The sequence below is a fragment of the Muntiacus reevesi genome, chromosome 9, assembly GCF_963930625.1.
Source record: "Muntiacus reevesi chromosome 9, mMunRee1.1, whole genome shotgun sequence".
NCBI lineage: Eukaryota > Metazoa > Chordata > Mammalia > Artiodactyla > Cervidae > Muntiacus > Muntiacus reevesi.
In genome coordinates, this window is record NC_089257.1 from 36,164,298 (window position 1) to 36,189,424 (window position 25,127).

Below are 25,127 nucleotides of genomic sequence, written 5' to 3' on the forward strand. Positions count from 1 at the left end.
CTGCTGCTCTCTAGCTCTCCCTTTCTCACCTTCTGTCTCTCCTTTGTGACTGGCTTGCTCTGGAGAAGTCTGCTGAGTGGCAACTACTATGTAATTGACAAGCCCACAACAGGGCTCTGAAGCCTTCTGCCAGAAGCTTTGTGAGTGAGCTTCAGAGTGGGTCTTCCAGCCCAAATCAAGGCTCTTGTCCCCCCACGCTAGAACAGGTTGACTGCCTCCTCATGAATGAACTGAGTGGGAAGCTTCAGTTGCTCCCAGTTCCCAGGGTACATAATTGACCACTCATCCATTAATGCTCATGGTCAGTCACCCCAAGCAAGCTCACAACATGAGTCACTGACAGTGATCAGGAGAGAGAGTTGGGAGGGCAGGGGATTGGGATTGAGGGGGGTGTGAGTCTGATGTGACAAGGGAGATGACATTCATTGACTAATTTGAGGAGATAAGGTATCCAAGGAAAGAGATCAGCAAGTCCCAGAATACAGTAGGTGAGAGAGCAGAAACTCATGGAACCACCCAGCTACCCAGAAAAGTGAAGACATAATAATTCCTTGCTGCAGTCAGACACTAAGGTCTGCAGTGATTTATTACCTAAGAATGGCAAATTGCAGTGGGCAGGAATTTATCTCCCTGGCAAATCTTACCTTGCCTTCAAGATCGTTCTCACCTGCCACCTCTTCAGTCTTCTCTGTTGGTAACCATCACTCCTCCTCTCAAACCTATTGTTTTTGATTTTCACTTCTCTTGGGAACATGTAGCACCCACCTGATCAGGTCAGAACAGGCCATCATAAAATGCTGGGTACATGTATGACCTGACTTCTACTTACACCTGCTCCCCAACATTCCCTTGTGGCTCAACTGGGAAAGAATCTACCTGCAATGAGGAGACCTGATTTAAATCCCTAGGTTGGTAAGATCCCTTAGGGAAGGAACAGCTACTCATTCCAGTATTCTGGCCTGGAGAAGTCCATAGATAGAGGAATCTGACAGGCTGTAGTACATGGAGTCTCAGGAGTTGGACAGGACTTAAAGACTTTCACTTTCCCACCATTCCTCACAGGATGTAGAATGGTTAATTATTTTATTAAATCTATTCCACTCCTAAGATTCAAGGTGCACATTGTAATGCTTGTTTCTCTGATAACAAAAGTGAGGTTTGGAAGGGATGTGACTTGCACATGGTCACTGATAAGGGTTAGGTCAGGCTTGGATGCACACTTACATTTTTGAGATGGCCAACATACATAGTTATTGGTGTTGTTAGTTTCTGTTGGAAGGAAAGCTATTTTCCCATATAGGTGTTAGGGCTCATAATACTGGCCCTGTGCTCCCAACTTGTCCCCTCCCTTATGATCTGTGTCGTTGACCAGTGGCCCAGAGTATCTTTCATCAGAGACATATCTTCATTGTCCCTGCTTGCAGACACACAGAACCATTCACTGCTCATGTTCCGTTTCTCCCTGGTCCACCCTGTATCTGCACATAGCCTCTCCCTTGTCTCTCACAGAACAGGGCAGAAGTGGTAAGTTGGAGCTGACTGGTCAGGGAGGAAGAGGCAACATGGCAATCTGTGGATCATCAGATTTACCATGTGGGAAGGGGAAACATGGCAGCAGGGCTGCAGGGCCAGGCTGGGATTAAATGGGAGGCTTTGAACAGTGTTCCCAGTTGGGGAGTAGGGTGGAGGAAAGGAAGAAGGCTGAAACAGAATACTTTCATTGATAAACTGACATTATGGAGCTCCATTTTGTGTCAAGCTCAGGGCTGAAGTTACAAAGCATATAAGGGCTATCTCATGGAGCTCTCAACTCATGTGACATAAGAGCTGAGGTCAGAAGTCACCTTAGTCACTCAGGAAACAGAGACACAGAAAAAGGGTGAAGAGGTTTGCCCATGGTCATTTAGCCAGTAACAGAGCTGAAATCTCCTTCCCCATATCGTGGGCCCCTTTGGCTGCCAGCCCGGGGCTCAGACAATCAGAAACTCAAAATTGCCTTGATGAATCAGGAGGTTGTGGCATGGCCTTCCTCTCCAGCTCTGGGCCAGAGGAGCTGGGACAGGAAGGATGCAGGATACAGGAGCTTCTAGGAGAAAGCCATGCACTTGCTGGTCTTCTGTGCTGTCACTCAATGCAGAGGAAGAGAAACCTGCTCACTGGAGCTGCTCTTTGTCCTGCTCATTGAGTGACAGGATCACAAAGGAAAGACAAATAGACATCATTCTCTCCCAGCATCTCTCCCATTTCTCAGGTGGGCAGACATGAAGAGGACCCATTACAGAGGAGACACAGCAGGAGAGCAAATCACTGATTCCAGAGTCTGGTCTCCTCTCCCAGAAGCCAGCTGTGACCCAAGGCCTGGTATGGGGTGGAGCCTCAGAGGTCAGTGAAAGCTCTGGGGATGTGTTCAACAGACACCTCCAGGAATCCTCCTGGAATCACAGCAACTCCCTCCATCCTTCCTAATTGCAGTCCTGTCTTGTGGGTGGAGCCCGTCGTCTGGGGAAGTGCTCAGCAGATCTCCAAGTGTTGGTCTCTGGGGACGTTGTACTTGAGCTTGTGGGCTTCGAAGAGATTTTCCAGCTCCTTCATGTAGAGCTGGTGAAGCCTGTCCACCTCCTCCTGGGAGGGATGTGGTGTCTTCTGCACCTCGATGGGCTTCCCCACTGCAAGACACAGAGGTGAGTGGTGGTACAGAATAGGGACCACTGAAGGTACAAGGACCTTGGTGTTTCCACTAGAATGGTCATCTGAGCAGGTAAGCAGTCTAACTCCCTCCTTTTCAATTCTATTTTTGTGTTACAGATTCTAAGATGTTAGGTCAACTTCAAGATTCTGATATATCAACAATACAGTCAACAAGCATTTGCATCCATTATCTCTTCTGTTATGCTAACAATCCTTGGAGAAATCATCTGATATTATTCCTGTTTGACTCCTGAGGAAATGATGCCAAGAGAGGTTAAATGCCTTGTTCAAGGTCACATAGCCAGTAAAAATCAGTACCAGGGTGTAAGCACTGGGGATGTGCACTTAACCTCTGGGAAAGGTGAATCTGGGATTCTCAGATGCCATGATTGAAGAGCTTGCGTCTATGGGAAGAAGTAGATCAGAAAGCAGCTGCCATGTCTTCTCTTGGGAATGGTCTGGAGGTAGCCGTTCTATAAACATTCAGGTGAATACCACCACACAAGGCAAAGAAATTTGATAGAAAGGAATTGTCTGAACTCAACTAAGAAATGACTGGGTGAGTAGAGGTGAACAGCTCTATTAGCACTACCATAGGAAACTAGTTCGAATTCAATAAGAAAGCAAATAGCTGAAAGATGGTGCTAAGTCTACAGACTAAAACCCATGTACATTATTTACAAGGAAATCCCTCTGGCTTTCCTTCAAAACTGGCTGACTGCCACTTTACACACAATTCTAACAGACCTGCAATGGTCTTGTATCCACCTTCTCCAATTACTGTCATTAGACCCTGTGGTCAGAATTAAACCCTCTTTGTCTTGCATAATAAAACGTCAGATACCCTTATCAAACCTCAACTTTGTTACCAAGGGCAGGACGATCCCTTGGAAGTGATTTACCTTCTGTGCGTCTATGTTTGCAATCAATAAAATGGGGTGAGAGGCCCTCCAGTTGAGCTATTTCAAATTCTGAAAGATGATGCTGTGACAGCGCTGCACTCAATATGCTAGCAAATTTGGAAAACTCAGCAGTGGTCACAGGGCTGGAAAAGGTCAGTTTTCATTCCAATCCCAAAGAAAAGCAATGCCATAGAATGCTCAGACTACCGGACAATTGCACTTATCTCACACGCTAGTAAAGTGGTGCTTAAAATTCTCCAAGTCAGGCTTCAGCAATATGTGAACTTCCAGATGTTCAAGCTGGTTTTAGAGAAGGCAGAGGAACCAGAGATCAATTGCCAACATCCGATGGATCATCGAAAAAGCAAAAGAGTTCCAGAAAAACATCTATTTCTGCTTTAACTATGCCAAAGCCTTTGACTGTGTGGATCACAATAAACTGTGGAAAATTCTGAAAGAGATGGGAATAGCAGACCACCTGACATGCCTCTTCAAAAACCTGTATGCAAGTCAGGAAGCAACAGTGAGAACTGGACATGGAACAACAGACTGGTTCCAAATAGGAAAAGGAGTACGTCAAGACTGTATATTGTCAGCCTGCTTGTTTAACTTCTATGCAGAGTATATCATGAGAAACGCTGGGCTGGAGGAAGCACAAGCTGGAGTCAAGATTGCTGGGAGAAATATCTATAACCTCAAATATGCAGATGACACCACCCTTATGGCAGAAAGTGAAGAGGAACTAAAGAGCCTCTTGATGAAAGTGAAAGAGGAGAGTGAAAAAGTTGGCCTAAAGCTCTACATTCAGAAAACTAAGATCATGGCATCTGGTCCCATCACTTCATGGCAGGTAGATGGGAAACAGTGGAAACAGTGGCTGACTTATTTTTCTGGGCTCCAAAATCACTGCAGATGGTGATTGCAGTCATGAAATTAAAAGACACTTACTCCTTGGGAGGAAAGTTATGACCAACCCAGACAGCATATTGAAAAGCAGAGACATTACTTTGTCAACAAAGGTCCATCTAGTCAAGGCTATGGTTTTTCCAGTGGTCATGCATGGATGTGAGTGTTGGACTAGAAAGAAAACCGAGAGCCAAAGAATTGATGCTTTTAACTGTGGTATTGGAGAAGACTCTTGAGAGTCCCTTGGACTGCAAGGAGATCCAACCAATCCATCCTAATGGAGATTAGTTGTGGGTGGTCATTGTTGGGACTGATGTTGAAGCTGAAACTCCAATACTATGGCCACCTGATGTGAAGAGCTGACTCATTTGAGAAGACCCTGATGCTGGGAAAGATAGAGGGCAGGAGGAGAAGGGAACGACAAAGGATGAGATGGCTGAATGGCATCACCACTCAATGGACACAGATTTGGGTGAACTCCGGGAGTTGGTGATGGACAGGGAGGCCTGGCGTGCTGCGGTTCATGGGGTTGCAAAGCGGCGGACATGACTGAGTGACTGAACTGAACTGAACCTCGCAAGTTGTTGGGAAAACTAAGCCACTGCCTGTAACGAGACAGTGCAGTGCCTGACACAAGCAGGGGTACAGTGATCAGTAGAAGCTACTGGCCATTGTGCCCCTGTTACTCTTCTCATTCTAGACTGCCTTTCATAGGGCTACTTGCTGGTGTGTCTGCTTTACACACCAGAAAGTGTGCTCCACAAAGTCAAGAGTGTACTGTCCATGTATCCTTATAGCACAAGCCCAGGCCTCTTACTATATAAACTTCCCCTTCCCAACCCAGGTCTAGGCTCACCCACAGTGGTGATGGGTCGGCGGTAGGGCATAAGACCAAAGCTGTACTGGAAGACTCCACGGCCATAGAAGAGTGGGATGGAAATTCTAATGCTCTTGTGAAGTTGGTCCTGAAACCACCGCAACCAGGAACCAGGAGAGTTCTCAACCTGGTCATATACGTCATTCTCCCCAAAGGAGAAGATCGGCACCAGATCTGCCCTAGAGGGAGATAGGAGAGAGGGTGTGTGTGGGGTAAGAAGGCATAAGTTGTTCCCCTAGCATCCTGGAGGGACCTAGTGAGCAGGAATTGGAACAGAAGATAGAGCCCTGGGATAAAAGTAGGAGACCTGGGGTGTCTCCCAGACCTGCCATGGTCTTGTTTCAGAATTTCAGGCAGATCATGGCCCTTCTCAGGGTCAAAGACTGGCACTTGAATTGATACTGTGTCCATGCTCGCTCTGCTTGTCACAAGATAGGCTAGTGAATCTGAGACAAAATATTGAGATGAGAAAGGGAGTTTATTTGGAGTGGCTGACCAAGAAAATGGTAGGCTAGTCCCTCCAAATAACCATCCTGAAAGGTTGATTGCCAAGTCCTTTATGGATCATAGATTGGGATATAGTGAGGAAACTAACTAAACAGACTATTTGATCCTTGCAAATGTCCCCTAGAATGGGGTGCATCAGGCAGGGGAATGTGTTAGTTTCACTTCCTTACATCCTTTACAAGAGGACAACTCATGTTATCTTCCTTAGGTAGCCCATTATGCCTTCCTACAGTAACAAAAGTTGCAAGATGAGGGTTAAAGTCACAAAAGCAGGTCCAGTACAAATTCAAGATTAACCCTTTCTGGTTTCGGGATCATAAGACAAACCAGAATACTGCTGAGAGTCCCTCTAGATATAAAACATCTGCAGACATTCTGGGAAAGTCTATTCCAGCTAGCTCTGTATTCTTCACAGATGTTTAAAGATAGGAGAATAGCTTTAGGTTATGTCCCAAACTCTATTCTCCCAGAGTTCCTAGATCTCTGATGTAATGCAAGCTTTCAGCAATATGACCTTTTAGACTTAATCCCTTTAGTTACAAAATCTTCCTTCTAGAATCTTCTCTGGGTATGTGGGCCTGAAACAGTGCATCTATCACCAACATACAATCTTCCTTGTTAATAACTGGAGACTCTACCAGACAAAATAGAATCTGCATTTGCCTCTGTAGTCTTCCCTCCAAACTACATTCTTTGCCAATCTCCAGTTGAACCCAGAGCCCTCTCCCCGATACCCGTGCATCAGGGCGAGCCTGATGAAGCCCTTGCGGTTCCGCAGCACCAGCTTGTAGGTTCCAGGCCTGGCACTCAGTGCCTCCTGGACGCCCCCAACAACAATGGACAGCAGGTTTCCACCTCCTTTCCTGCTCAGAATGTGAGCAGCGCTCTCCTTGTCTGATGAGACCAGCCCTGGGAAGAGAGAAAAGTGGTCACGTACAGTGTGAAGGTGAAAGCATGGTTCAGGAGTATGTGACTTGGGCTCTCCCCCACTTCCCAGCTGGGAGTCCCCTGATGACAGGCACTAATGTTACCCCTTTTCCCAACACTCCTGCCAAGTTCATCACTGAGCACAGAGCTATGGGAAATGCTTTTTTGGGTCTTATCTCCTTGCCTACTACACATTTTCTTGGAAGAAGTACAGAACAATTGGCCACCTTCCTTAAAACCCTTCCTCATGCCTTTAGTCCTCATCTTCCTGTGACAGAAAAAGTGGAAGGACTCACCCACTGACATGATGCAATCCCTGAAAACAGGGGCCCAGAAACACCAGTGCAGCATCATCAGATGTGAGCGGATGCCTGGGAAAATTGAGGAGAAACCTGTGCCCTCCGTGCACAAGTTGGTAAAAGCTCCAGTGGCGAGGACCCCATGAGGGTGGAAGCCAGCGAGGTAGTTCCGGGAGGGGTCCAGCTCAGCAGTCTTCACCAGCTGTAGGGACAGCAAGCTGGTGAATCGGGGTTGTACCTAGTACCCCCCCACCCCCACTCCAGTCTCCCTGTTATGTTTTTGTGCTGACTTCCTCTATGTGTCCCCTGTGCCCAAGTGCTATCAAACCCCATGCGAGTGTTCTGTGATGAGAGATGGCCTGTCTGAGGATCCTGTCCCCAGTGCAAGCATGGAGCAGAGGAGATGCTCTGGGAGACTATGGAATGAAGAGGGGGAGAACAGACCCATGAATGGATGAGGCCAATGCCCCCTGCCAGGGAAGGAAGAACCCTGCCTAAGGCAGAGGTAGGACTCCTGGGAAGAAGACTGGAGACAAGCCAATGTCCTATGTGGAGGGAGAACTTCATCCAGGCAGAGCCTAACCAGAATGAAGGAGCCAGCACAGGAAGGAGTGAGCCTCTCACCAAGTTTTGTGGCAACTGGAGTTCTGTCCTGAGTAAAGAGCTGGACCCAAGAGTCCCTGGGACTAAGTGTAAGAGAACCCAGGATGATAAAAGTAGAGGTTGGGAGGAGGGTCATGAAGTCTCTAGTGAGGCCCGCAGCTGTCAGTGGAGAGGGGTCAGGGAGGTGTCCTGTCATGTCTGCAGCACTTCCTGACACCAGGTCACAGCCTGCCCACAACACTGCACCCCTGCTCAGGCCTTGGCCTGTGTAGACAATGAAATCTTACACAGAAATCCAGTTCCTGACCTGATCTTCAGGATGAGGGGGAATCATTTGTGCTTGGGGAAGCACTCCCTGATTCTCCACCATTACCTGTGTAGGAAGCCTATAGGATGCATTTAGAAAACTCCAGTGCTCAGAAGTAGTCACCTCAATTCACTAGAAACTCTGCCATTAGGTTCTAGCTCGTAGAATCACTGCATAAAGGCTTGTGATATGGAGTAGCCCCAGCAGAATTGTTAGGACAAGGAATGTTCCTTGCTTGCCTTCAAGCCAGCAGCCACTGTAGCTGCCACTGACAATGGGCCTTGAAAGGGAATTGGGATGGAGAAAAATAGGATACTGGTCACAGAGAGTGAGTATGCACATCACAGGAACAACTGTAGTGGGCCCAGATTTTGTATCTCCCCATATGTAGAAAAACATGAAAATCATTAACTGGAGATGTCTGCTTTTTGACTGGCAGTGATCTTTTGATGTTTAGCTACACGGATTGTTTTGTTTTGTTTTTTGCAACAAAGCACCGTAAGTACTGACTTCTCCCTTCCCTTTTAGAGCAGCTCCTCAGAGATTTTAAGAGGCTATCTCTGAATAGAGTCCTCAGTAAGGCCTCAGAACAACACACCTGACAACTTTAAGGTTGTACACTTGTATTCAGTAGACAAAAGGGACTCCCTGACCCCATAATCCACTGCCAACCAAAGATCCTTGCAGGACCTGCTCTGTTAAGGTGTGTGGATAACTTGGAAGTTGTCTGGGGAGGTGACAAGAGTACAGAATCTGTGAGCCACAGTGCCTTTTGCAGGCCTCAGTCCAGGACCGCGAGGTGAAAGTGCATGCCATCTCTCCCTCTGTTGGTTGTTCAGTGGTACCGCCTGCCATCTGTGGCACTTGTTGCTACTGGACTGAGGTGTCCTACAATCCTGAACACTGTGCTCATGAAATGTCTGCAAATCAGGATCAGTTTCCCACAATGTCAATAGTATCCTATGTGAGAAATACTCTGGGGAGATACCTGGTTACAGAAGGGACAGAACAGACATAGATAACACCGGCACAGAGACGCTCAGCAGTTTTTCTGCCGGATGTACAAATGACAGCAGTTCCAGGGGTGATAGGCGAGACAGATGCTGTCATCAGAAGCCCCAGGAACACGTGATGTCTCATGGAATCCACACAACCCAATGATATACGTGGCAGCATTTCCACTTTACACATGAAGAAATTGAAGTTCGGAGAGCATGTGTAACTCACCTAAGGTCATACAACTGACATGTTGCAGACCCGTATTACACCTATGATGTCCACTCCCAGAGGTGACACCATATACATTCTTCTCTTCTGTGTCCAGAGAGGGGTACCTGTCCCTGTATTTCTCCTCTTTGTGTCCTCATTCCCTTCCTCTTCCTAGCCCCACTAGATAATTAACCATCACAACTGCTTACATCCAAGGGTTAAGCCTGTTTGGGATTCAGAATGGAGCAAAAGTTAGTTCATTAAAATTCAGGGGCCTGAATCCCTAAGGAATGATCCTTGGGTCCAGGGTCCAGTGTACAAAGTGGACATGAGGTACCATGAGTCAGAGATTAAGAGATAGGCAGAAGAGGAGGAACTGGACTGTTTAGTGGATCCCTGGGGAAACTGAAATTCAGAATGAGCAAAGCTCTGTCCAAGGACACATATCATATCAAACACACAGGGTCAGGATACATCCTGAGGACTCTCTGCTCTATTTCTTTTCTCAGAGTCAATGCACACACTTTAAAAGCAGTAAAAGAACCTGCTCTATATCCTTGCCCACAACTTCTTCCCTCTCAGTGTATCAGTATCATCATCTGATAAAGTGTCAGCCAGATGCTCTGAAAGCTTGTTTTATTGAAGATTCCTTCGCCCCAAACTTAAACTGTTGAGGGATTTCTATCTGTCAGATACATAAGTGTGCTGCACTGCATGGCCTACAAGCTTTCTCAAATCCTGTTCTTTCATCAGTTGCCATAGTGGCCTCACCTCACTGAAGTTGGACAACCATAGTCAGACAAAAGCTGATTCTTCCTCCAGCCACAATGCAGTAGAAGCCTGTCTTCTGCTCCCGGCTCAGTATTCTGCTCACTGCACACACAGGGTCAAACATCCCCATGGACACGTGGGGACTATGGTCCTGACCATTCCCTAGTCAGCCCCATACTCACCGAGATGGGGAAATAGTCCTTTGTGTACTTCCATATGGTCCAGCGCCTTATGAAAGCACTCTGCCTGTCCCCCTGCCATGGTGTGTCTCGATCCAGGTACCACCAGATCACATACAGGATACTGATCATCCAGAATCTTGTGAACAGGAGGCCAATGAAGACTATGCAGCAGACCAAGTCTGGGAAAGGAAGCAGGAACCATTAGTGGTCAGAGGTATAAAGGAACGAGCTCTCCCTGTTTACCCAGTTCTAGCAGCACTGTCCTTTCCAGCCCTCATCCTAGGAGAAAGAGATCAGCTTCCCAAGGTTTGGAGGAGGAGAGAATGCTGTCAACACCACCAGTGTCACATTGAGAACCTGGATTTGAAATCAGTTGGCCTAATTTCAAACTTGCATTTTCCCACTGCACCAGATTGCTTACTCATTTGGGTCTTCCCCCTCCTCCTCCTTTTCTGTCTGTATTTACCAAATGCTCAATAAATGCCTGATGGAGATGTGACTGATGAACTCTTTCTGGTACCCAATCTTTAGAACCCCAGAGAAAAGGTAATTTCTCTACCCAGCCCACTTCCTGTCTACCCCAGCCCATCTTTCCATAGATAAATCCCACCACATTCCCCCTTTAGTTAAAGTCCCCCCATGACTTATAACTTTGACACTCAGCTCAAGCAGCTCAACCAAGTTCAAGCTCTCCACTGGTGGCTCAAACCCTCTCTTGTTCCAGTCTCACTCACCACATGCACCTCATATTCTGGCTGCTCTAAGCTGCTCAGCTGATACAACTCCCAGTTTCTTTAGTTTTGCTGAGCTCTTTCCGTTGATGCCAGGCCCTGTCCTGCTGAAGGAAGGAGGGAGGAAGACGGCACCTCATGCCTGGTCTGTTCATCAGGACTGCAGCAGGGCTAGAGACAACCCCAGTGAGCAATTCCTCCCAAACTTATGATTCTGAGTTCCTTCACAGGTTAATCCTGGTTTTGACTCAGGGTCAGGTGGTCTTTGGTACTGTCTTTAATCTGATGCTAATTGAGCCTCATGGTTAGAGAATATTGTGTCCTCTGCATTCCATTCCCTCCACTGAACACCCTTTGCTCATACTCATAAAGAAGTTCATCCCCCACCTGTAGTCTATTTGAAAGTAGGGTAAACAGGGACTGTCATTCATGTCCGACTTCCTGGACGAGGGAACTTTTGACCCAGTCTGAATAGTGCATGTGTGGGTGCTAAGTTACTTCTGAGTCTTTGCAACCATGTGAACTGTAGCTCTCCAGGCTCCACTCTTCATGGGATTCTCCAGGCAAGAATACTGGAGTCAGTTTCCATGCTCTCCTCTAGAGGATCTTCTAGACCTAGGGATCGAACCCACATCTTCTGTGGCTCCTGCATTGCAGGTAGATTTTTTACTGCTGAGGCACTGGAGAAGCCCAGTCTGAATAATAGCAAAATGCATAAATCAAAGTAGTTTGGGGCTCACAGAGGCTCACTTTCTTCAGAGCACCTCTAATGTGTCAGGTACTGCTGGTTAAGCCGTGAACAATGGACAGGATTCCTGCCCTCCTGGTGCTGGCTTCAGGATTGTGTTTGGAGCACTTTGTTTTGTCCTTTCAATTTCAATGATGGTAAAATATGTTTACCATATACTAGTCATTGAAATGACTCTTTGGTAGTATTAGTTTTTTTTAAAGTTTTCTTTAGAGTATAGTTGATTTACATGTTGTACTAGGTCAGTTGTATAGGAAAATAAACCTGTTAAACTCATACATATATATCAACTCCTGTTTAGTTTTTTTAAGTTCCTTTCCTACACAGATCATTACAGAGCACTGGGTAGAAATCCCTGTGCTTTACAGCAGATTCTTATTGCTATCTATTATATATACAGTAGTGTTGTGAATCCAAATCTCCCAATTTATCCTTCCCCCCTATCCCCTGGTAACCATAGGTTTTTTCCTACTTCTGTTTTGTAAATAACTACATCTGTACCTCTTTTTTAATTCTGCATATAAGTGATATCATGTGATATTTGTCTTTCTTTGGCTATCTTGACTCAGTTTGACAATCTCTAGGTCCACATATGTTACTGAAAATGGCATTCATATGTTCCTTTTTATGACTGAGTAATATTTCATTGCCTGTGTTACTGCATCTTCTTTATGAATTACTCTAATGGATATTTAGGTGACTTCCATGTCCTAGCTATTGTTAATGTGCTATTATGAGCATTGGGGAGATTGTATCTTTTCAAAGTCTGGACTCATGACAGAGGCCTTATGGAAAACAGTATAGAGACTTCTTATAAAACTATTAGAATACAATATGACCTAACAATCCCCCTCCTGGACATAGACTTAAAATGATTTTTGAGAATCAATTTAGTGTAGCTAAATTAATTCACATTGTTGTGTAACAAACCAGCTTTCATCTCAGAACTCTTTTCATCTTCCTAAACGGAAAGTTTTTACCCACAAAATTAGAACTTCCATCCAGGTCAAGAGAATATAACTGAGTTGTTAATGGCGGTTCTTTGTATGGTAGGATTTGGAGGAAATCTTTGACTTTTAGAACACATTTTGTTTCGGTGTGTTAGAACAGCAAGTATTTGTTTTTCAGTCAGAAAAAAATTTTTAAATGTGGGCATTTCTACTTGATCAGAAAGAACTCTCCCATCTAAACATTTCCCTAACTCTGGCCTCTCCTTTAAGTACTGTCAGCAGGCAAAATCCTCACTTGGGTGCATTTTCAGCCCCTAAAGAAGGGAAACACCTTCTTTCTCCTCATAATGCCAAGAAAGAAAGATGTAAAATCCCACTTGACCAAGACCCAGAGAGGGTATTCAAGTTAGCTAACCTCATACAGAAAGCTAATAGGATGAGTAGTGGTTTCAATTCTACTATTATGTCCATATCCTGCTCCCAACATTCATTCATTCAACAAGCATTTATCAACATTAACTCTTCTAGGAGATGGAGATGCAGATGAGAACAAGACCAACTATCTGAAAGGAGCTTACCTTCCTGCATGAGTGTGTGAATTCTAGAGAAGATGAAAGAAACAGATTAAACAAGTAACCCACTGAAAAGTATTTGTTGCTGGGGTCTGAGTCCTCAGTAACAAGCCCCGGTGGACCTTTCTGGCCATATCTTTGCCCCTCCGCAAAGAACTGCACTAGGCCAATGTGAACCATCTCTTCACTATATGTGCAGCATTTACTGGCATCCTGGGAAAACTTACTTTCCTGAAGGCCTGTACATTTTGCCTTGTAGATTCATCTCCTAATATCTTTGGAAAAGAGCCCCTTTTCTCCACCCACTGCCAGCCTCCCTAGACCAGGGTAAGTAATCTTTTAAACAGCCAAATTGTAAGCATTTCAGACACTGGGGTTCAAGAGGCAACTTGGAGGATATTGTATAGGGACAAAATCATTTAAAATGCAAAAGCTATACTCCGCTCATGGGCTGTACAAACACAAAAACAACATGGGCACTAGTTTTCCATCATGGGTCTATTAGGTGACATCTGATGTCGATTGTGACCTTGTGATCAAGCAGGACCTATGCAGCCCTCCTGGGAAAGATCCCTCATGTCCTCTGCCTGCCTCTTATTTGTAGAAAATCTTCAGCTTCCTAAGCCTTCACCAAATTTCAAAAATAAAATTATAAAGAGAAAAAACACAGAAAGAAAACAGTCCCAATCAAGAAAATAAATAAATAACAGTTTAACCATTCCACAACTTCAAAGATTTTTAGTTTGTTCCCAAGAGCCATAGATAATATTGAGACTCATCATTGAGCAGTTTTGCAGATACTGAACCCCCAGCAGATGGAAGAAGTTGCTCACCAGCCCATAGACCTCAGACCAGGGGAAGCCAGAAGGCTGGTGATGGTGACTCAAAGTTACCTGACCACCAATCAATCAGATGATTCTCTACGAGTTGATCATACACCCAGCATCTCTACTTCACCCAGTCTGTAGACACTGTTCCCTGGTAATCAAAGAGGTTTCAGGCATTTTGAGCCTTAACTCTTTGGATTCCTTGCCTGGCCCCTGTAATAAAACCTACACTTTTTTTTTTTTTTTTTAAATCACAACCCAGTGTCAGTACAGGAGCTTTACTATGTTCCCATAAGCAGACCCAAATATGATTTGCTAACAACTGCTCCCTGTCATCTGTTTACCCCAACACCTCAACACAGAAGATCCCTAAATTACAGCTTGTCGGGCAGAGGGAGCTAAAATGGCAGAAGAACAGGATGGGGAGACCACTTTCTCCCCCACAAATACATCAAAAGAACATTTGAACGTGCAGCAAACTCCACAAAACAACTTCTGAATGCAGGCAGAGGACATCAGGTACCCAGAACAGCAGCCCATTGTCTTTGAAAGGAGGTAGGACAAAATATAAAAGATAAAAAGAGAGACAAAAGAGTTAGGGATGGAGATTCATCCTGGGAAGGGAGTCTTAATAGAGGAAGTTTCCAAACACCAGGAAACCCTCTCACCGGCGGGTCCAAGGGAAGTTTTCAAATGTCAGAGGGCAACCTAACAGGGAGGAAAAATAAATAAATAAAACCCACAGTTTACATGCCTAAAGGCAACTCCTAGCAGGAAAATACCCCAGACGCTCACATCCACCACCAGCAAGTGGGGGCTGAACGGAGAGGAGCCGGCAACATTGCTTAGGGCAAGGACTGGGCCTGAATGCCCTGAGGGCAATCTGAGGGAACTAATGTGAGAGAGCAACCTAAACTGTGGGATAGCCAGAGAGAGAACCTGCGAAAAGCCCTAACCCAAGGCACTGCCAGCCCATTCACAGGACGAAGGACTGAGTAATACCAGAGAAGAGCTAGCCTGCTGACTGGCCCATCTCCCGCTGGATGCAGGGGGTAGGCGGGCGCTAGCCAGAGCCGGAAAGGGGCAAACTTGGCCCCAGAGAGGGCATCCCCTACCAATCTGCAAACAGGCTTCCAGTTTCTAACCAAATACTTTCTGAGATTCTGGATGGTTGACATCCACCGGGAGGGTTGCAGCCAGAGATCAGCACCTCAGAAGAGACACAAGGCACATCGGACAGGCTGTGCCCAGAAACTGAGGCTGGGACAGGGAGGGGAGAAGTCACGCTGCACCTGAAGACAGTGCACTCGGCAAACACCTGGCTGCCTGAGCTGCTTGGACCGGGGAAGGCACAAAACGCAGGCCCAACTGAGTCTGTGCCTTTGTGGAGTACCCGAGAACCTGAACCTGAGGGCCCGCTCCCTGTAGAGCAACCTGAAGCCTGAGGAGTGTAGACTGGGAAAGCACACACGCCTTGATCAGGGGCAAACTCAGTGTGGCCAACACACTGCGAGTGCTCCTCACACACGCCAGTGATAATTGTTTGCAGTGTTCCTCCTTCCCACAGCACGACTGAACAAGTGAGCCTAAACAAGAGACCACCTCTGCCCACTTGTGTCAGGGTGGAAATTAGACACTGAGGAGACCTGCAAACAGAAGCCAAATAAACAAAGGAAACTGCTTTAGAAGTGACAGGTGCAACAAATTAAAATCCCTGTAGTTAACACCAACTACACTGGAAGGGGCCTATAGATATTGAGGAGTACAAACTAGAACAAGGAACTATCTGAAACTGAACTGAACCCACACTGCCCACAACAGCTTCAGAGAAATTCCTAGATATATTTTTACTATTATTATTTTTTTTAATTAAAATTTTTTCTTCATTTTTTAAAGTCCTCTATTACTCCTTTAATTTTCATTTTTATAACCCACTATTACCTTGCAAAAAAAAAAAAAAAAAAAAGACCCTATTTTTTTTTAGGACCCTACTTTTAAAGCAAACTTCGTATATATTTCTTATACTTTTTGTGTTTTTGTTTTTTAATATTGTTTAATATTAAAAATTTTAAATATTTTTTAATATTTTAAAGAGTCTAACCTCTACTCTAGATTTTTAATCTTTTTTTTAGTATTTGATATCAATTTTGTACATTTAAGAATCCAACGTTCGGCACCCATTTTTACTCAGGAATATGATTACTGGCTTGATTACTCTCTCTGCCTTTTGACTCTCCTTTTTCTCCCCCAGGTCACCTTTATTTCCTCCCTCCCCCTTCTCTACTCAACCCAATTTGGGAATCTCTGTGGGTGTTCTGGGCTCTGGAGAAAACTTAAGGAACAGAGTACTACCTAGATCTGTCTCTCTCCTCTTAATTCCCCCCTTTTCTCCTCCGGCTTATATCTATCTCCTTCCTCTCTCTCCTCTTTTTCAGGTAACTCTGAACATCTCTGGGTGTCCCATACTGTGGAGAATCTTTTCACCATTAACCTAGAAGTTTTATTACCAGTGCTGTATGGATGTAGAAGTCTTGAGGCTACTGTAAGAATAAGACTGAAAACCAGAGGCAGGAGGTTTAAGTCCAAAACCCGAGAACACCAGAGAACTCCTGACTCCAGGGAACATTTATTAATAAGAGAGCATCCAAAAGCCTCCATATCTACCCTGAAACCAACTACCACTCAAGGGCCAATAAGCTCCAGAGCAAGACATACCATGCAAATTCTCCAGCAATGCAGGAACATAGCCCTGAGCATCAATATACAGGCTGCCCAAGGTCACACCAATCCCATAGACATCTCAAAACTCACTACTGGACAACCCATTGCATGCCAGAGAGAAGAAATCCAGCCCCACCCACCAGAACACCGAAGCAAGCTTCCCTAACCAGGAAACCTTAACGAACCAATCGTCCAACCCCATCGCAGGGAGGAACCTCCACAATAAAGAGGAACCACAAATTACCAGAATACAGAAAGGTCACCCCAAACACAGCAATCTAAATAAGATGAAAAGGCAGAGAAATACTCAGCTGGTAAAGGAACATGAAAAATGCCCACCAAACCAAACAAAAGAGGAGGAGATAGGGAATCTACCTGAAAAACGCTTTAGAATAATGATAATAAAAATGATCCAAAATCTTGAAAACAAAATGGAGTTACAGATAAATAGCCTGGAGACAAGGATGGAGAAGATGTAAGAAATGTTTAACAAGGATCTAGAAGAAATAAAAAAGAGTCAATTAATAATGAATGATGCAATAAATGAGATAAAAAACACTCTGGAGGGAAACAACTGTAGAATAACTGAGGCAGAAGATAGGATAAGTGAGGTGGAAAATAGAATGGTAGAAATAAATGAAACAGAGAGAAAAAAATAAAAAAGAATAAAAAGAAATGAGGACAACCTCAGGGACCTCTGGGACAACGTTAAACGACCCAACATTCGAATCATAGGAGTCCCAGAAGAAGAAGACAAAAAGAAAGGCCATGAGATAATACTTGAGGAGATAATAGTTGAAAACTTCCCTAAAATGGGGAAGGAAATAGTCACCCAAGTCCAAGAAACCCAGAGAGTCCCAAACAGGATAAACCCAAGGAGAAACACCCCAAGACACATATTAATCACATTAACAAAGATCAAACACAAAGAACAAATATTAAAAGCAACAAGGGAAAAACAACAAATAACACACAAGGGGATTCCCATAAAGATAACAGCTGATCTTTCAATAGAAACTCTTCAGGCCAGAAGGGAATGGCAGGACATGCTTAAAGTAAAGAGAATAACCTACAACCCAGATTACTGTACCCAGCAAGGATCTCATTCAGATATGAAGGAGAATTCAAAAGCTTTACAGACAAGCAAACACTGAGAGAATTCAACACCACCAGAAGAGCTCTCTAACAAATGCTAAAGGATCTTCTCTAGACATGAAACACAGAAAGGGTGTATAAACTCAAATCCAAAACAACAAAGTAAATGGCAACGGGACCACACCTATCAATAATTACCTATATATAACAAACCCACAGCAAGCATCACCTTCAATGGTGAAAAATTGAAAGCATTTCCCCTGAAATCAGGAACAAGACAAGGGTGTCCACTCTCACCACTACTATTCAACATAGTGTTGGAAGTTTTGGCCACAGCAATCAGAGCAGAAAAAGAAGTAAAAGAATCCAGATAGGAAAAGAAGAAGTGAAACTCTCGCTGTTTGCAGATGACATGATCCTCTACATAGAAAACCCTAAAGACTCTTCCAGAAAATTACTAGAGCTAATCAATGAATATAGTAAAGTTGCAGGATGTAAAATTAACACACAGAAATCCCTTGCATTCCTATATACTAACAATGAAAAAACAGAAAGAGAAATTAAGGAAACAATACCATTCACCATTGCAACAAAAAGAATAAAATACTTAGGAATATACCTACCTAAAGAAACAGAAGACCTATACATAGAAAACTATAAAACACTGATGAAAGAAATCAAAGAGGACACAAACAGATGGAGAAACATACCGTGTTCATGGATTAGGAAGAATCAATATTGTCAAAATGGCTACCCAAAGAAACCTATAGATTCAATGCAATCCCTATTAAGCTACCAACGGTATTTTTCACAGAACTAGAACAAATAATTTCACAATTTGTATGGAAATACAAAAAACCTCGAATAGCCAAAGTAATCTTGAGAAAGAAGAATGGAACTGGAGGAATCAACCTGCCTGACTTCAGACTCTACTACAAAGGCACAGTCATCAAGACAGTATGGTACTGGCACAAAGACAGAAATATAGATCAATGGAACAGAATAGAAAGCCCAGAGATAAATCCACGTACCTATGGACAGCTTATCTTTGACAAAGGAGGCAAGAATATATAATGGAAAAAAGACAAACTCTTTAACAAGTGGTGCTGGGAAAACTGGTCAACCACTTGTAAAAGAATGAAACTAGAACACTTTCTAACACCATACACAAAAATAAACTCAAAGTGGATTAAAGATCTAAATGTAAGGCCAGAAACTATAAAACTCCTAGAGGAGAACATAGGCAAAACACTCTCCGACATAAATCTCAGCAGGATCCTCTATGACCCACCTCCCAGAATATTGGAAATAAAAGCAAAAGTAAACAAATGGGACCTAATGAAAATTAAAAGCTTTTGCACAACAAAGGAAACTATAAGTAAGGTGAAAAGACAGCCCTCAGATTGGGAGAAAATAATAGCAAATGAAGAAACAAATAAAGGATTAATCTCAAAAATATACAAGTAACTTCTGAAGCTCAATTCCAGAAAAATAAATGACCCAATCAAAAAATGGGCCAAAGAACTAAACAGACATTTCTCCAAAGAAGACATACAGATGGCTAACAAACACATGAAAAGATGCTCAACATCACTCATTATTAGAGAAATGCAAATCAAAACCACAATGAGGTACCATTCCACGCCAGTCAGGATGGCTGCTATCCAAAAGTCTACAAGCAATAAATGCTGGAGAGGATGTGGAGAAAAGGGAACCCTCTTACACTGTTGGTGGGAATGCAAACTAGTACAGCCACTATGGAAAACAGTGTGGAGATTTCTTTAAAAACTGGAAATAGAACTGCCATATGACCCAGCAATACCACTTCTGGGTATACACACTGAGGAAACCAGATCTGAAAGAGACACGTGCACCCCAATGTTCATTGCAGCACTGTTTATAATAGCCAGGACATGGAAGCAACCTAGATGCTCATCAGCAGATGAATGGATAAGGAAGCTGTGGTACATATACACCATGGAATATTACTCTGCTGTTAAAAAGAATTCATTTGAATCAGTTCTAATGAGATGGATGAAACTGGAGCCCATTATACAGAGTGAAGTAAGCCAGAAAGATAAAGAACATAACAGCATACTAACACATATATATGGAATTTAGAAAGATGGTAACGATAACCCTATATGCAAAAAAGAAAAAGAGACACAGAAGTACAGAACAGACTTTTGAACTCTGTGGGAGAAGGTGAGGGTGGGATGTTTCAAAAGAACGGCATGTATATTATCTATGGTGAAACAGATCACCAGCCCAGGTGGGATGCATGAGACAAGTGCTTGGGCCTGGTGCACTGGGAGGACCCAGAGGAGTCAGGTGGAGAGGGAGGTGGGAGGGGGGATCGGGATGGGGAATACGTGTAACTCTATGACTGATTCATGTCAATGTATGACAAAACCCACTGAAATGTTGTGAAGTAATAAGCCTCCAACTAAAAAAAATAAAATAATAATTACCTTAAATGTAAATGGGTTGAATGCCCCAAACAAAATACAAAGACTGGCTGAATGGAAACAAAAACAAGACCCCTATGTATGTTGTCTACAAGAAACCCACCTCAAACCAGGGACACATACAGACTGAAAGTGAAGGGTTGGTAAAAAACATTTCATGCAAACGGAGACCAAAAGAAAGGAGTCGCAATACTCATATCAGATCAAATAGGCTTTAGAATAAAGGCAGTGAAAAGAGACAAAGAAGGACACTACATAACGATCAAAGGATCAATCCAAGAAGAAGATATAACAATTACAAATATATATGCACCAAACATAGGAGCACTGCAATATGTAAGGCAAATGCTAACAAGTATGAAAGGGGAGATTAACAATAACACAATAATAGTGGGAGACTTTAATACCCCACTCACACCTATGGATAGATCAACTAAACAGGAAATTAACAAGGAAACACAAACTTTAAATGACGCAATGGACCAGCTAGACCTAATTGATATCTATAGGACATTTCACCCCAAAACAATCAATTTCACCTTTTTCTCAAGTGCACACGGAACCTTCTCCAGAATAGATCACATCCTGGGCCTTAAATCTAACCGTGGTAAATTCATAAAAATTGAAACCACACCAGTCATCTTTTCTGACCACAGTGCAGTGAGATTAGATCTCAACTACAGGAAAAAAACTATTAAATATTCCAACATATTAAGGCTAAATAACACGCTTCTGAATAACCAGAAAATCATAGAAGAAATCAAAATATGCATAGAAACGAACGAAAATGAAAGTAAACAACCCAAAACCTATGGGACACTGTAAAAGCAGTGCTAAGGCAAAGGTTCATAGCAATACAGGCTTACCTCAAGTAACAAGAAAAAAGTCAAATAAATAACCTAACTCTACACCTAAAGCAACTAGAGAAGGAAGAAATGAAGAACCCAAGAGTTAGCAGAAGGAAAGAAATCTTAAAAATTAGGGCAGAAATAAATGCAAAAGAAGCAAAAGAGACTATGGAAAAATCAACAAAGCTAAAAGATGTTTTTTTGAAAGGATAAATAAAATTGACAAACCGTAAGCCAGACTCATTAAGAAACAAAGAGAGAAGAATCAAATCAACAAAATTAGAAATGAAAATGGAGAGATCTCAACAGACAGCACAGAAATTCAAAGGATCATAAGAGACTACTACCAATCGCTATATGCCAATAAAATGGACAGTTTGGAAGAAATGGACAATTTCTTAGAAAATTATAACTTTCCAAAACTGAACCAGGAAGAAATAGAAGGTCTTAACAGACCCATCCCAAGCACAGAATTTGAAGCTGTAATCAGAAATCTTCCAGCAAACAAAAGCTCAGGACCAGATGACTTCACAGCTGAATTCTACCAAAAATTTAGAGAAGAGCTAACACCTATCTTACGCAAACTCTTCCAGAAAATTGCACAAGAAGGTAAACTTCCAAACTCATTCTATGAAGCCACCATCACCCTAATACCAAAACCAGACAAAGATGCCACTAAAATAGAAAACTACAGGCAAATATCACTGATGAACATAGATGCAAAAATCCTTAACAAAATTCTAGCAAACAGAATCCAACAACATATTAAGAAGATCATACATCATGACCAAGTGGGCTTTATCCCAGGAATGCAAGTATTCTTTAATATCCACAAATCAACCAATGTAATACACCACATTAACAAATTGAAAGATAAAAACCATATGATTATCTCAATAGATGCAGGAAAAGCCTTTGATGAAATTCAACATCCATTTATGATAAAAACTCTCCAGAAAGCAGGAATAGAAGGAACATACCTCAGCATAATAAAAGCTATATATGACAAACCCACAGCAAACGTTATTGTCAATGGTGAAAAACTGAAAGCATTTCCCCTAACGTCAGGATCAAGACAAGGGTGCCCACTCTCACCACTACTAGTCAACATAGTGTTGGAAGTTTTGGCCACAGCAATCAGAGCAGAAAAAGAAATAAAAGGAATCCAGATAGGAAAAGAAGAAGTAAAACTCTCACTGTTTGCAGATGACATGACCCTCTACATAGAAAACCCTAAAGACTCCACCAGAAAATTACTAGAGTTAATCAGTGAATATAATAAAGTTGCAGGATATAAAACTAACACACAGAAATCCCTTGCATTCCTATACACTAACAATGAGAAAACAGAAAGAGAAATTAAGGAAACAATTCCATTCACCATTGCAACGAAAAGAACAAAATACTTAGGAATATACCTACCTAAAGAAACAAAAGACTTATATATAAAAAATTATAAAACACTGATGAAAGTAATCAATGAGGACACAAATAGATGGAAAAATATACCGTGTTCATGGATCGGAAGAATCAATATTGTGAAAATGAGTATACTACCCAAAGCAATCTATAGACTCAATGCAATCCCTATCAAGCTACCAATGGTATTTTTCACAGAACTAGAACAAATAATTGCACAATTTGCATGAAAATACAAAAAACCTCGAATAGCCAAAGCAATCTTGAGAAAGAAGAATGGAACTGGAGGAATCAACCTGCCTGACTTCAGGCTCTACTACAAAGCCACAGTCATCAAGACAGTATGGTACTGGCACAAAGACAGAAATATAGATCAATGGAACAGAATAGAAAGCCCAGAGATAAATCCACGTACCTATGGACAGCTTATCTTTGACAAAGGAGGCAAGAATATACAATGGAGAAAAGACAACCTCTTTAACAAATGGTGCTGGGAAAACTGGTCAGTCACTTGTAAAAGAATGAAACTAGAACGCTTTCTAACACCATACATAAAAATAAACTCAAAATGGATTAAAGATCTCAATGTAAAACCAGAAACTATAAAACTCCTAGAGGAGAACATAGGCAAAACTCACTGTGACATAAATCACAGCAAGATCCTCTATAACCCACCTCCCAGAATATTTGAAATAAAAGCAAAAATAAACAAATGGGACCTAATTAAACTTAAAGGCTTCTGCACAACAAAGGAATCTATAAGCAAGGTGAAAAGACAGCCTTCAGAATGGGAGAAAATAATAGTAAACAAAGCAAGAGACAAAAAATTAATCTCAAAAATATACAAGCAACTCCTGCAGCTCAGTTCCAGAGAAATAAAAGAACCAATCAAAAAATGGGCCAAAGAAGTAAGCAGACATTTCTCCAAAGAAGACATACAGATGGTAAACAAATACATGAAAAATGCTCAACATCACTCATTATCAGAGAAATGCAAATCAAAACCACAATGAGGTACCATTTCAAGCCAGTCACAATGGTTGCTATCCAAAAGTCTACAAGAAATAAATGCTGGAGAGGGTGTGCATAAAAGGGAACCCTCTTATACTGTTGGTGGGAATGCAAACTAGTATAGCCACTATGGAGTTCAGTGTGGAGATTCCTTAAAAAACTGGAAATAGAACTGCCATATGACCCAGTTATCCCACTTCTGGGTATACACATCAAGGAAACCAGAACTGAAAGAAACACATGAACTGTAATGTTCATTGTAGCACTGTTTATAATAGCCAGGCCATGGAAGCACCCTAAATGCCCATTAGCAGATGAATGGATAAGAAAGCTGTGGTACATATACACAATGGAATATTACTCAGCCATTAAAAAGAATACATTTGAATCAGTTCTAATGAGATGGATGAAACTGGAGCCCATTATACATAGTGAAGTAAGCCAGAAAGTAAACACCAATACAGTATACTAATACATATATGTGGAATTTAGAAAGATGGTAATGATAACCCTATATGAAAGACAGAAAAAGAGACACAGATGTATAGAACATACTTTTGGAATGTGTGGGAGAAGGCAAGGGTGGGATGATCTGAGAGAATAGCACTGAAACATGTTTATTATCAACTGTGAAACGAATCGCCAGTCCAGGTTTGATGCATGAGACAAGTGCTCAGGGTTGTTGCACTAGGATGACCCAGAGGGATGGGATGGGGAGGGAGGTTGGAGAGGGGCTCAGGATGGGGAACACATGTAAATCCATGGCTAATTCATATCAATGAAAGGCAAAAAATACTACAATATTGTAAAGTAATTAGCCTCCAACTAATATAAATAAATTAAAATAAAAAAAGAAAGTTGAAAAAAATTACAGCTTGTCTCCCACGGATTGGACCTTGTCACTCCTGTACCTAAAGCCCTCCTGGGGATTCCCTTTGTTCCTGAGATAAGGACCAAGGTACAAGCTACTGTTTCTGGCATCACAGGGTCCAGATGCGTTTTCTCAGCTGCTCATCTTCTATCTCCAGGTCCAAAGTTACTTGACTTTCTGCCCTCCTCTGGATACTCCCAGGTCCCAGGCTGGGTTGAGGTGGGCACAGACAGTCAGACACACTCCTGTTGGCAAAGCTCCCCCAAGACAATGTGAACAAGATATCTCTCATCCCAGGTGATCCCCAGGCACTGAGCTGAGCATCCGCTTTAGGACCTGTATCTTTCCCCCATCAATGCACCATGTGCACCTGAAGTGGCAGGTACCCATGGCCTCCCAAATCCATTTTAGTTTTCCTTACGCAGGGCCAAGTAAGAGAAGATCAACTGCAGGACTGCAAAGGTCTGTAGCCTGCATTCCAGTGGCACAAACAAAGGTGCAAACTCCACCATGCTGATTCTTCTACTTCCTCTGGAGGCTTCTCTGAGCTCCGCTGTGGTCTGAGACACCTGCTGGTTTTTATTGCTGCCAGAGTTTGTTAAGCATTTGTGGGAGTGTGGGGTGTGGGGGTGGATTTCCAGTCAGCTGTAGAATCTCATTGCACCTACCCTGGCAGGGAGCAGTATCG

At 42.9% G+C, this 25,127-nt stretch overlaps 1 protein-coding gene across 1 annotated transcript; it reads right to left on the reverse strand.

Moving 5' to 3' along the window:
• Positions 1–1,123: 1,123 nt before the first annotated feature.
• On the reverse strand, positions 1,124–24,979 carry LOC136174470 (2-acylglycerol O-acyltransferase 2-like). Its single transcript, XM_065944660.1, has 6 exons — positions 24,861–24,979; positions 10,179–10,357; positions 7,104–7,308; positions 6,615–6,789; positions 5,353–5,552; positions 1,124–2,666 (listed from the first exon to the last, which is right to left on the reverse strand). The coding sequence occupies exons 1-6, from the start codon at positions 24,949–24,951 to the stop codon at positions 2,512–2,514; spliced, it is 1,005 nt and encodes a 334-aa protein (XP_065800732.1). The 5' UTR covers positions 24,952–24,979; the 3' UTR covers positions 1,124–2,511.
• Positions 24,980–25,127: the final 148 nt, after the last annotated feature.

What these genes read in the sequence shown, in the direction of transcription:
- LOC136174470 (XM_065944660.1), bottom strand. Translation starts at nt 24,951, where the DNA reads ATGGTGGAGTTTGCACCTTTGTTTGTGCCACTGGAATGCAGGCTACAG. An exon ending in GGATTGCATCATGTCAGTGG is followed by an intron (nt 6,790 to 7,103) that starts GTGAGTCCTTCC and finishes CTCTCTTCCCAG; the next exon opens with GGCTGGTCTCATCAGACAAG. An exon ending in AGGCTCGCCCTGATGCACGG is followed by an intron (nt 5,553 to 6,614) that starts GTATCGGGGAGA and finishes ATCTCCCTCTAG; the next exon opens with GGCAGATCTGGTGCCGATCT.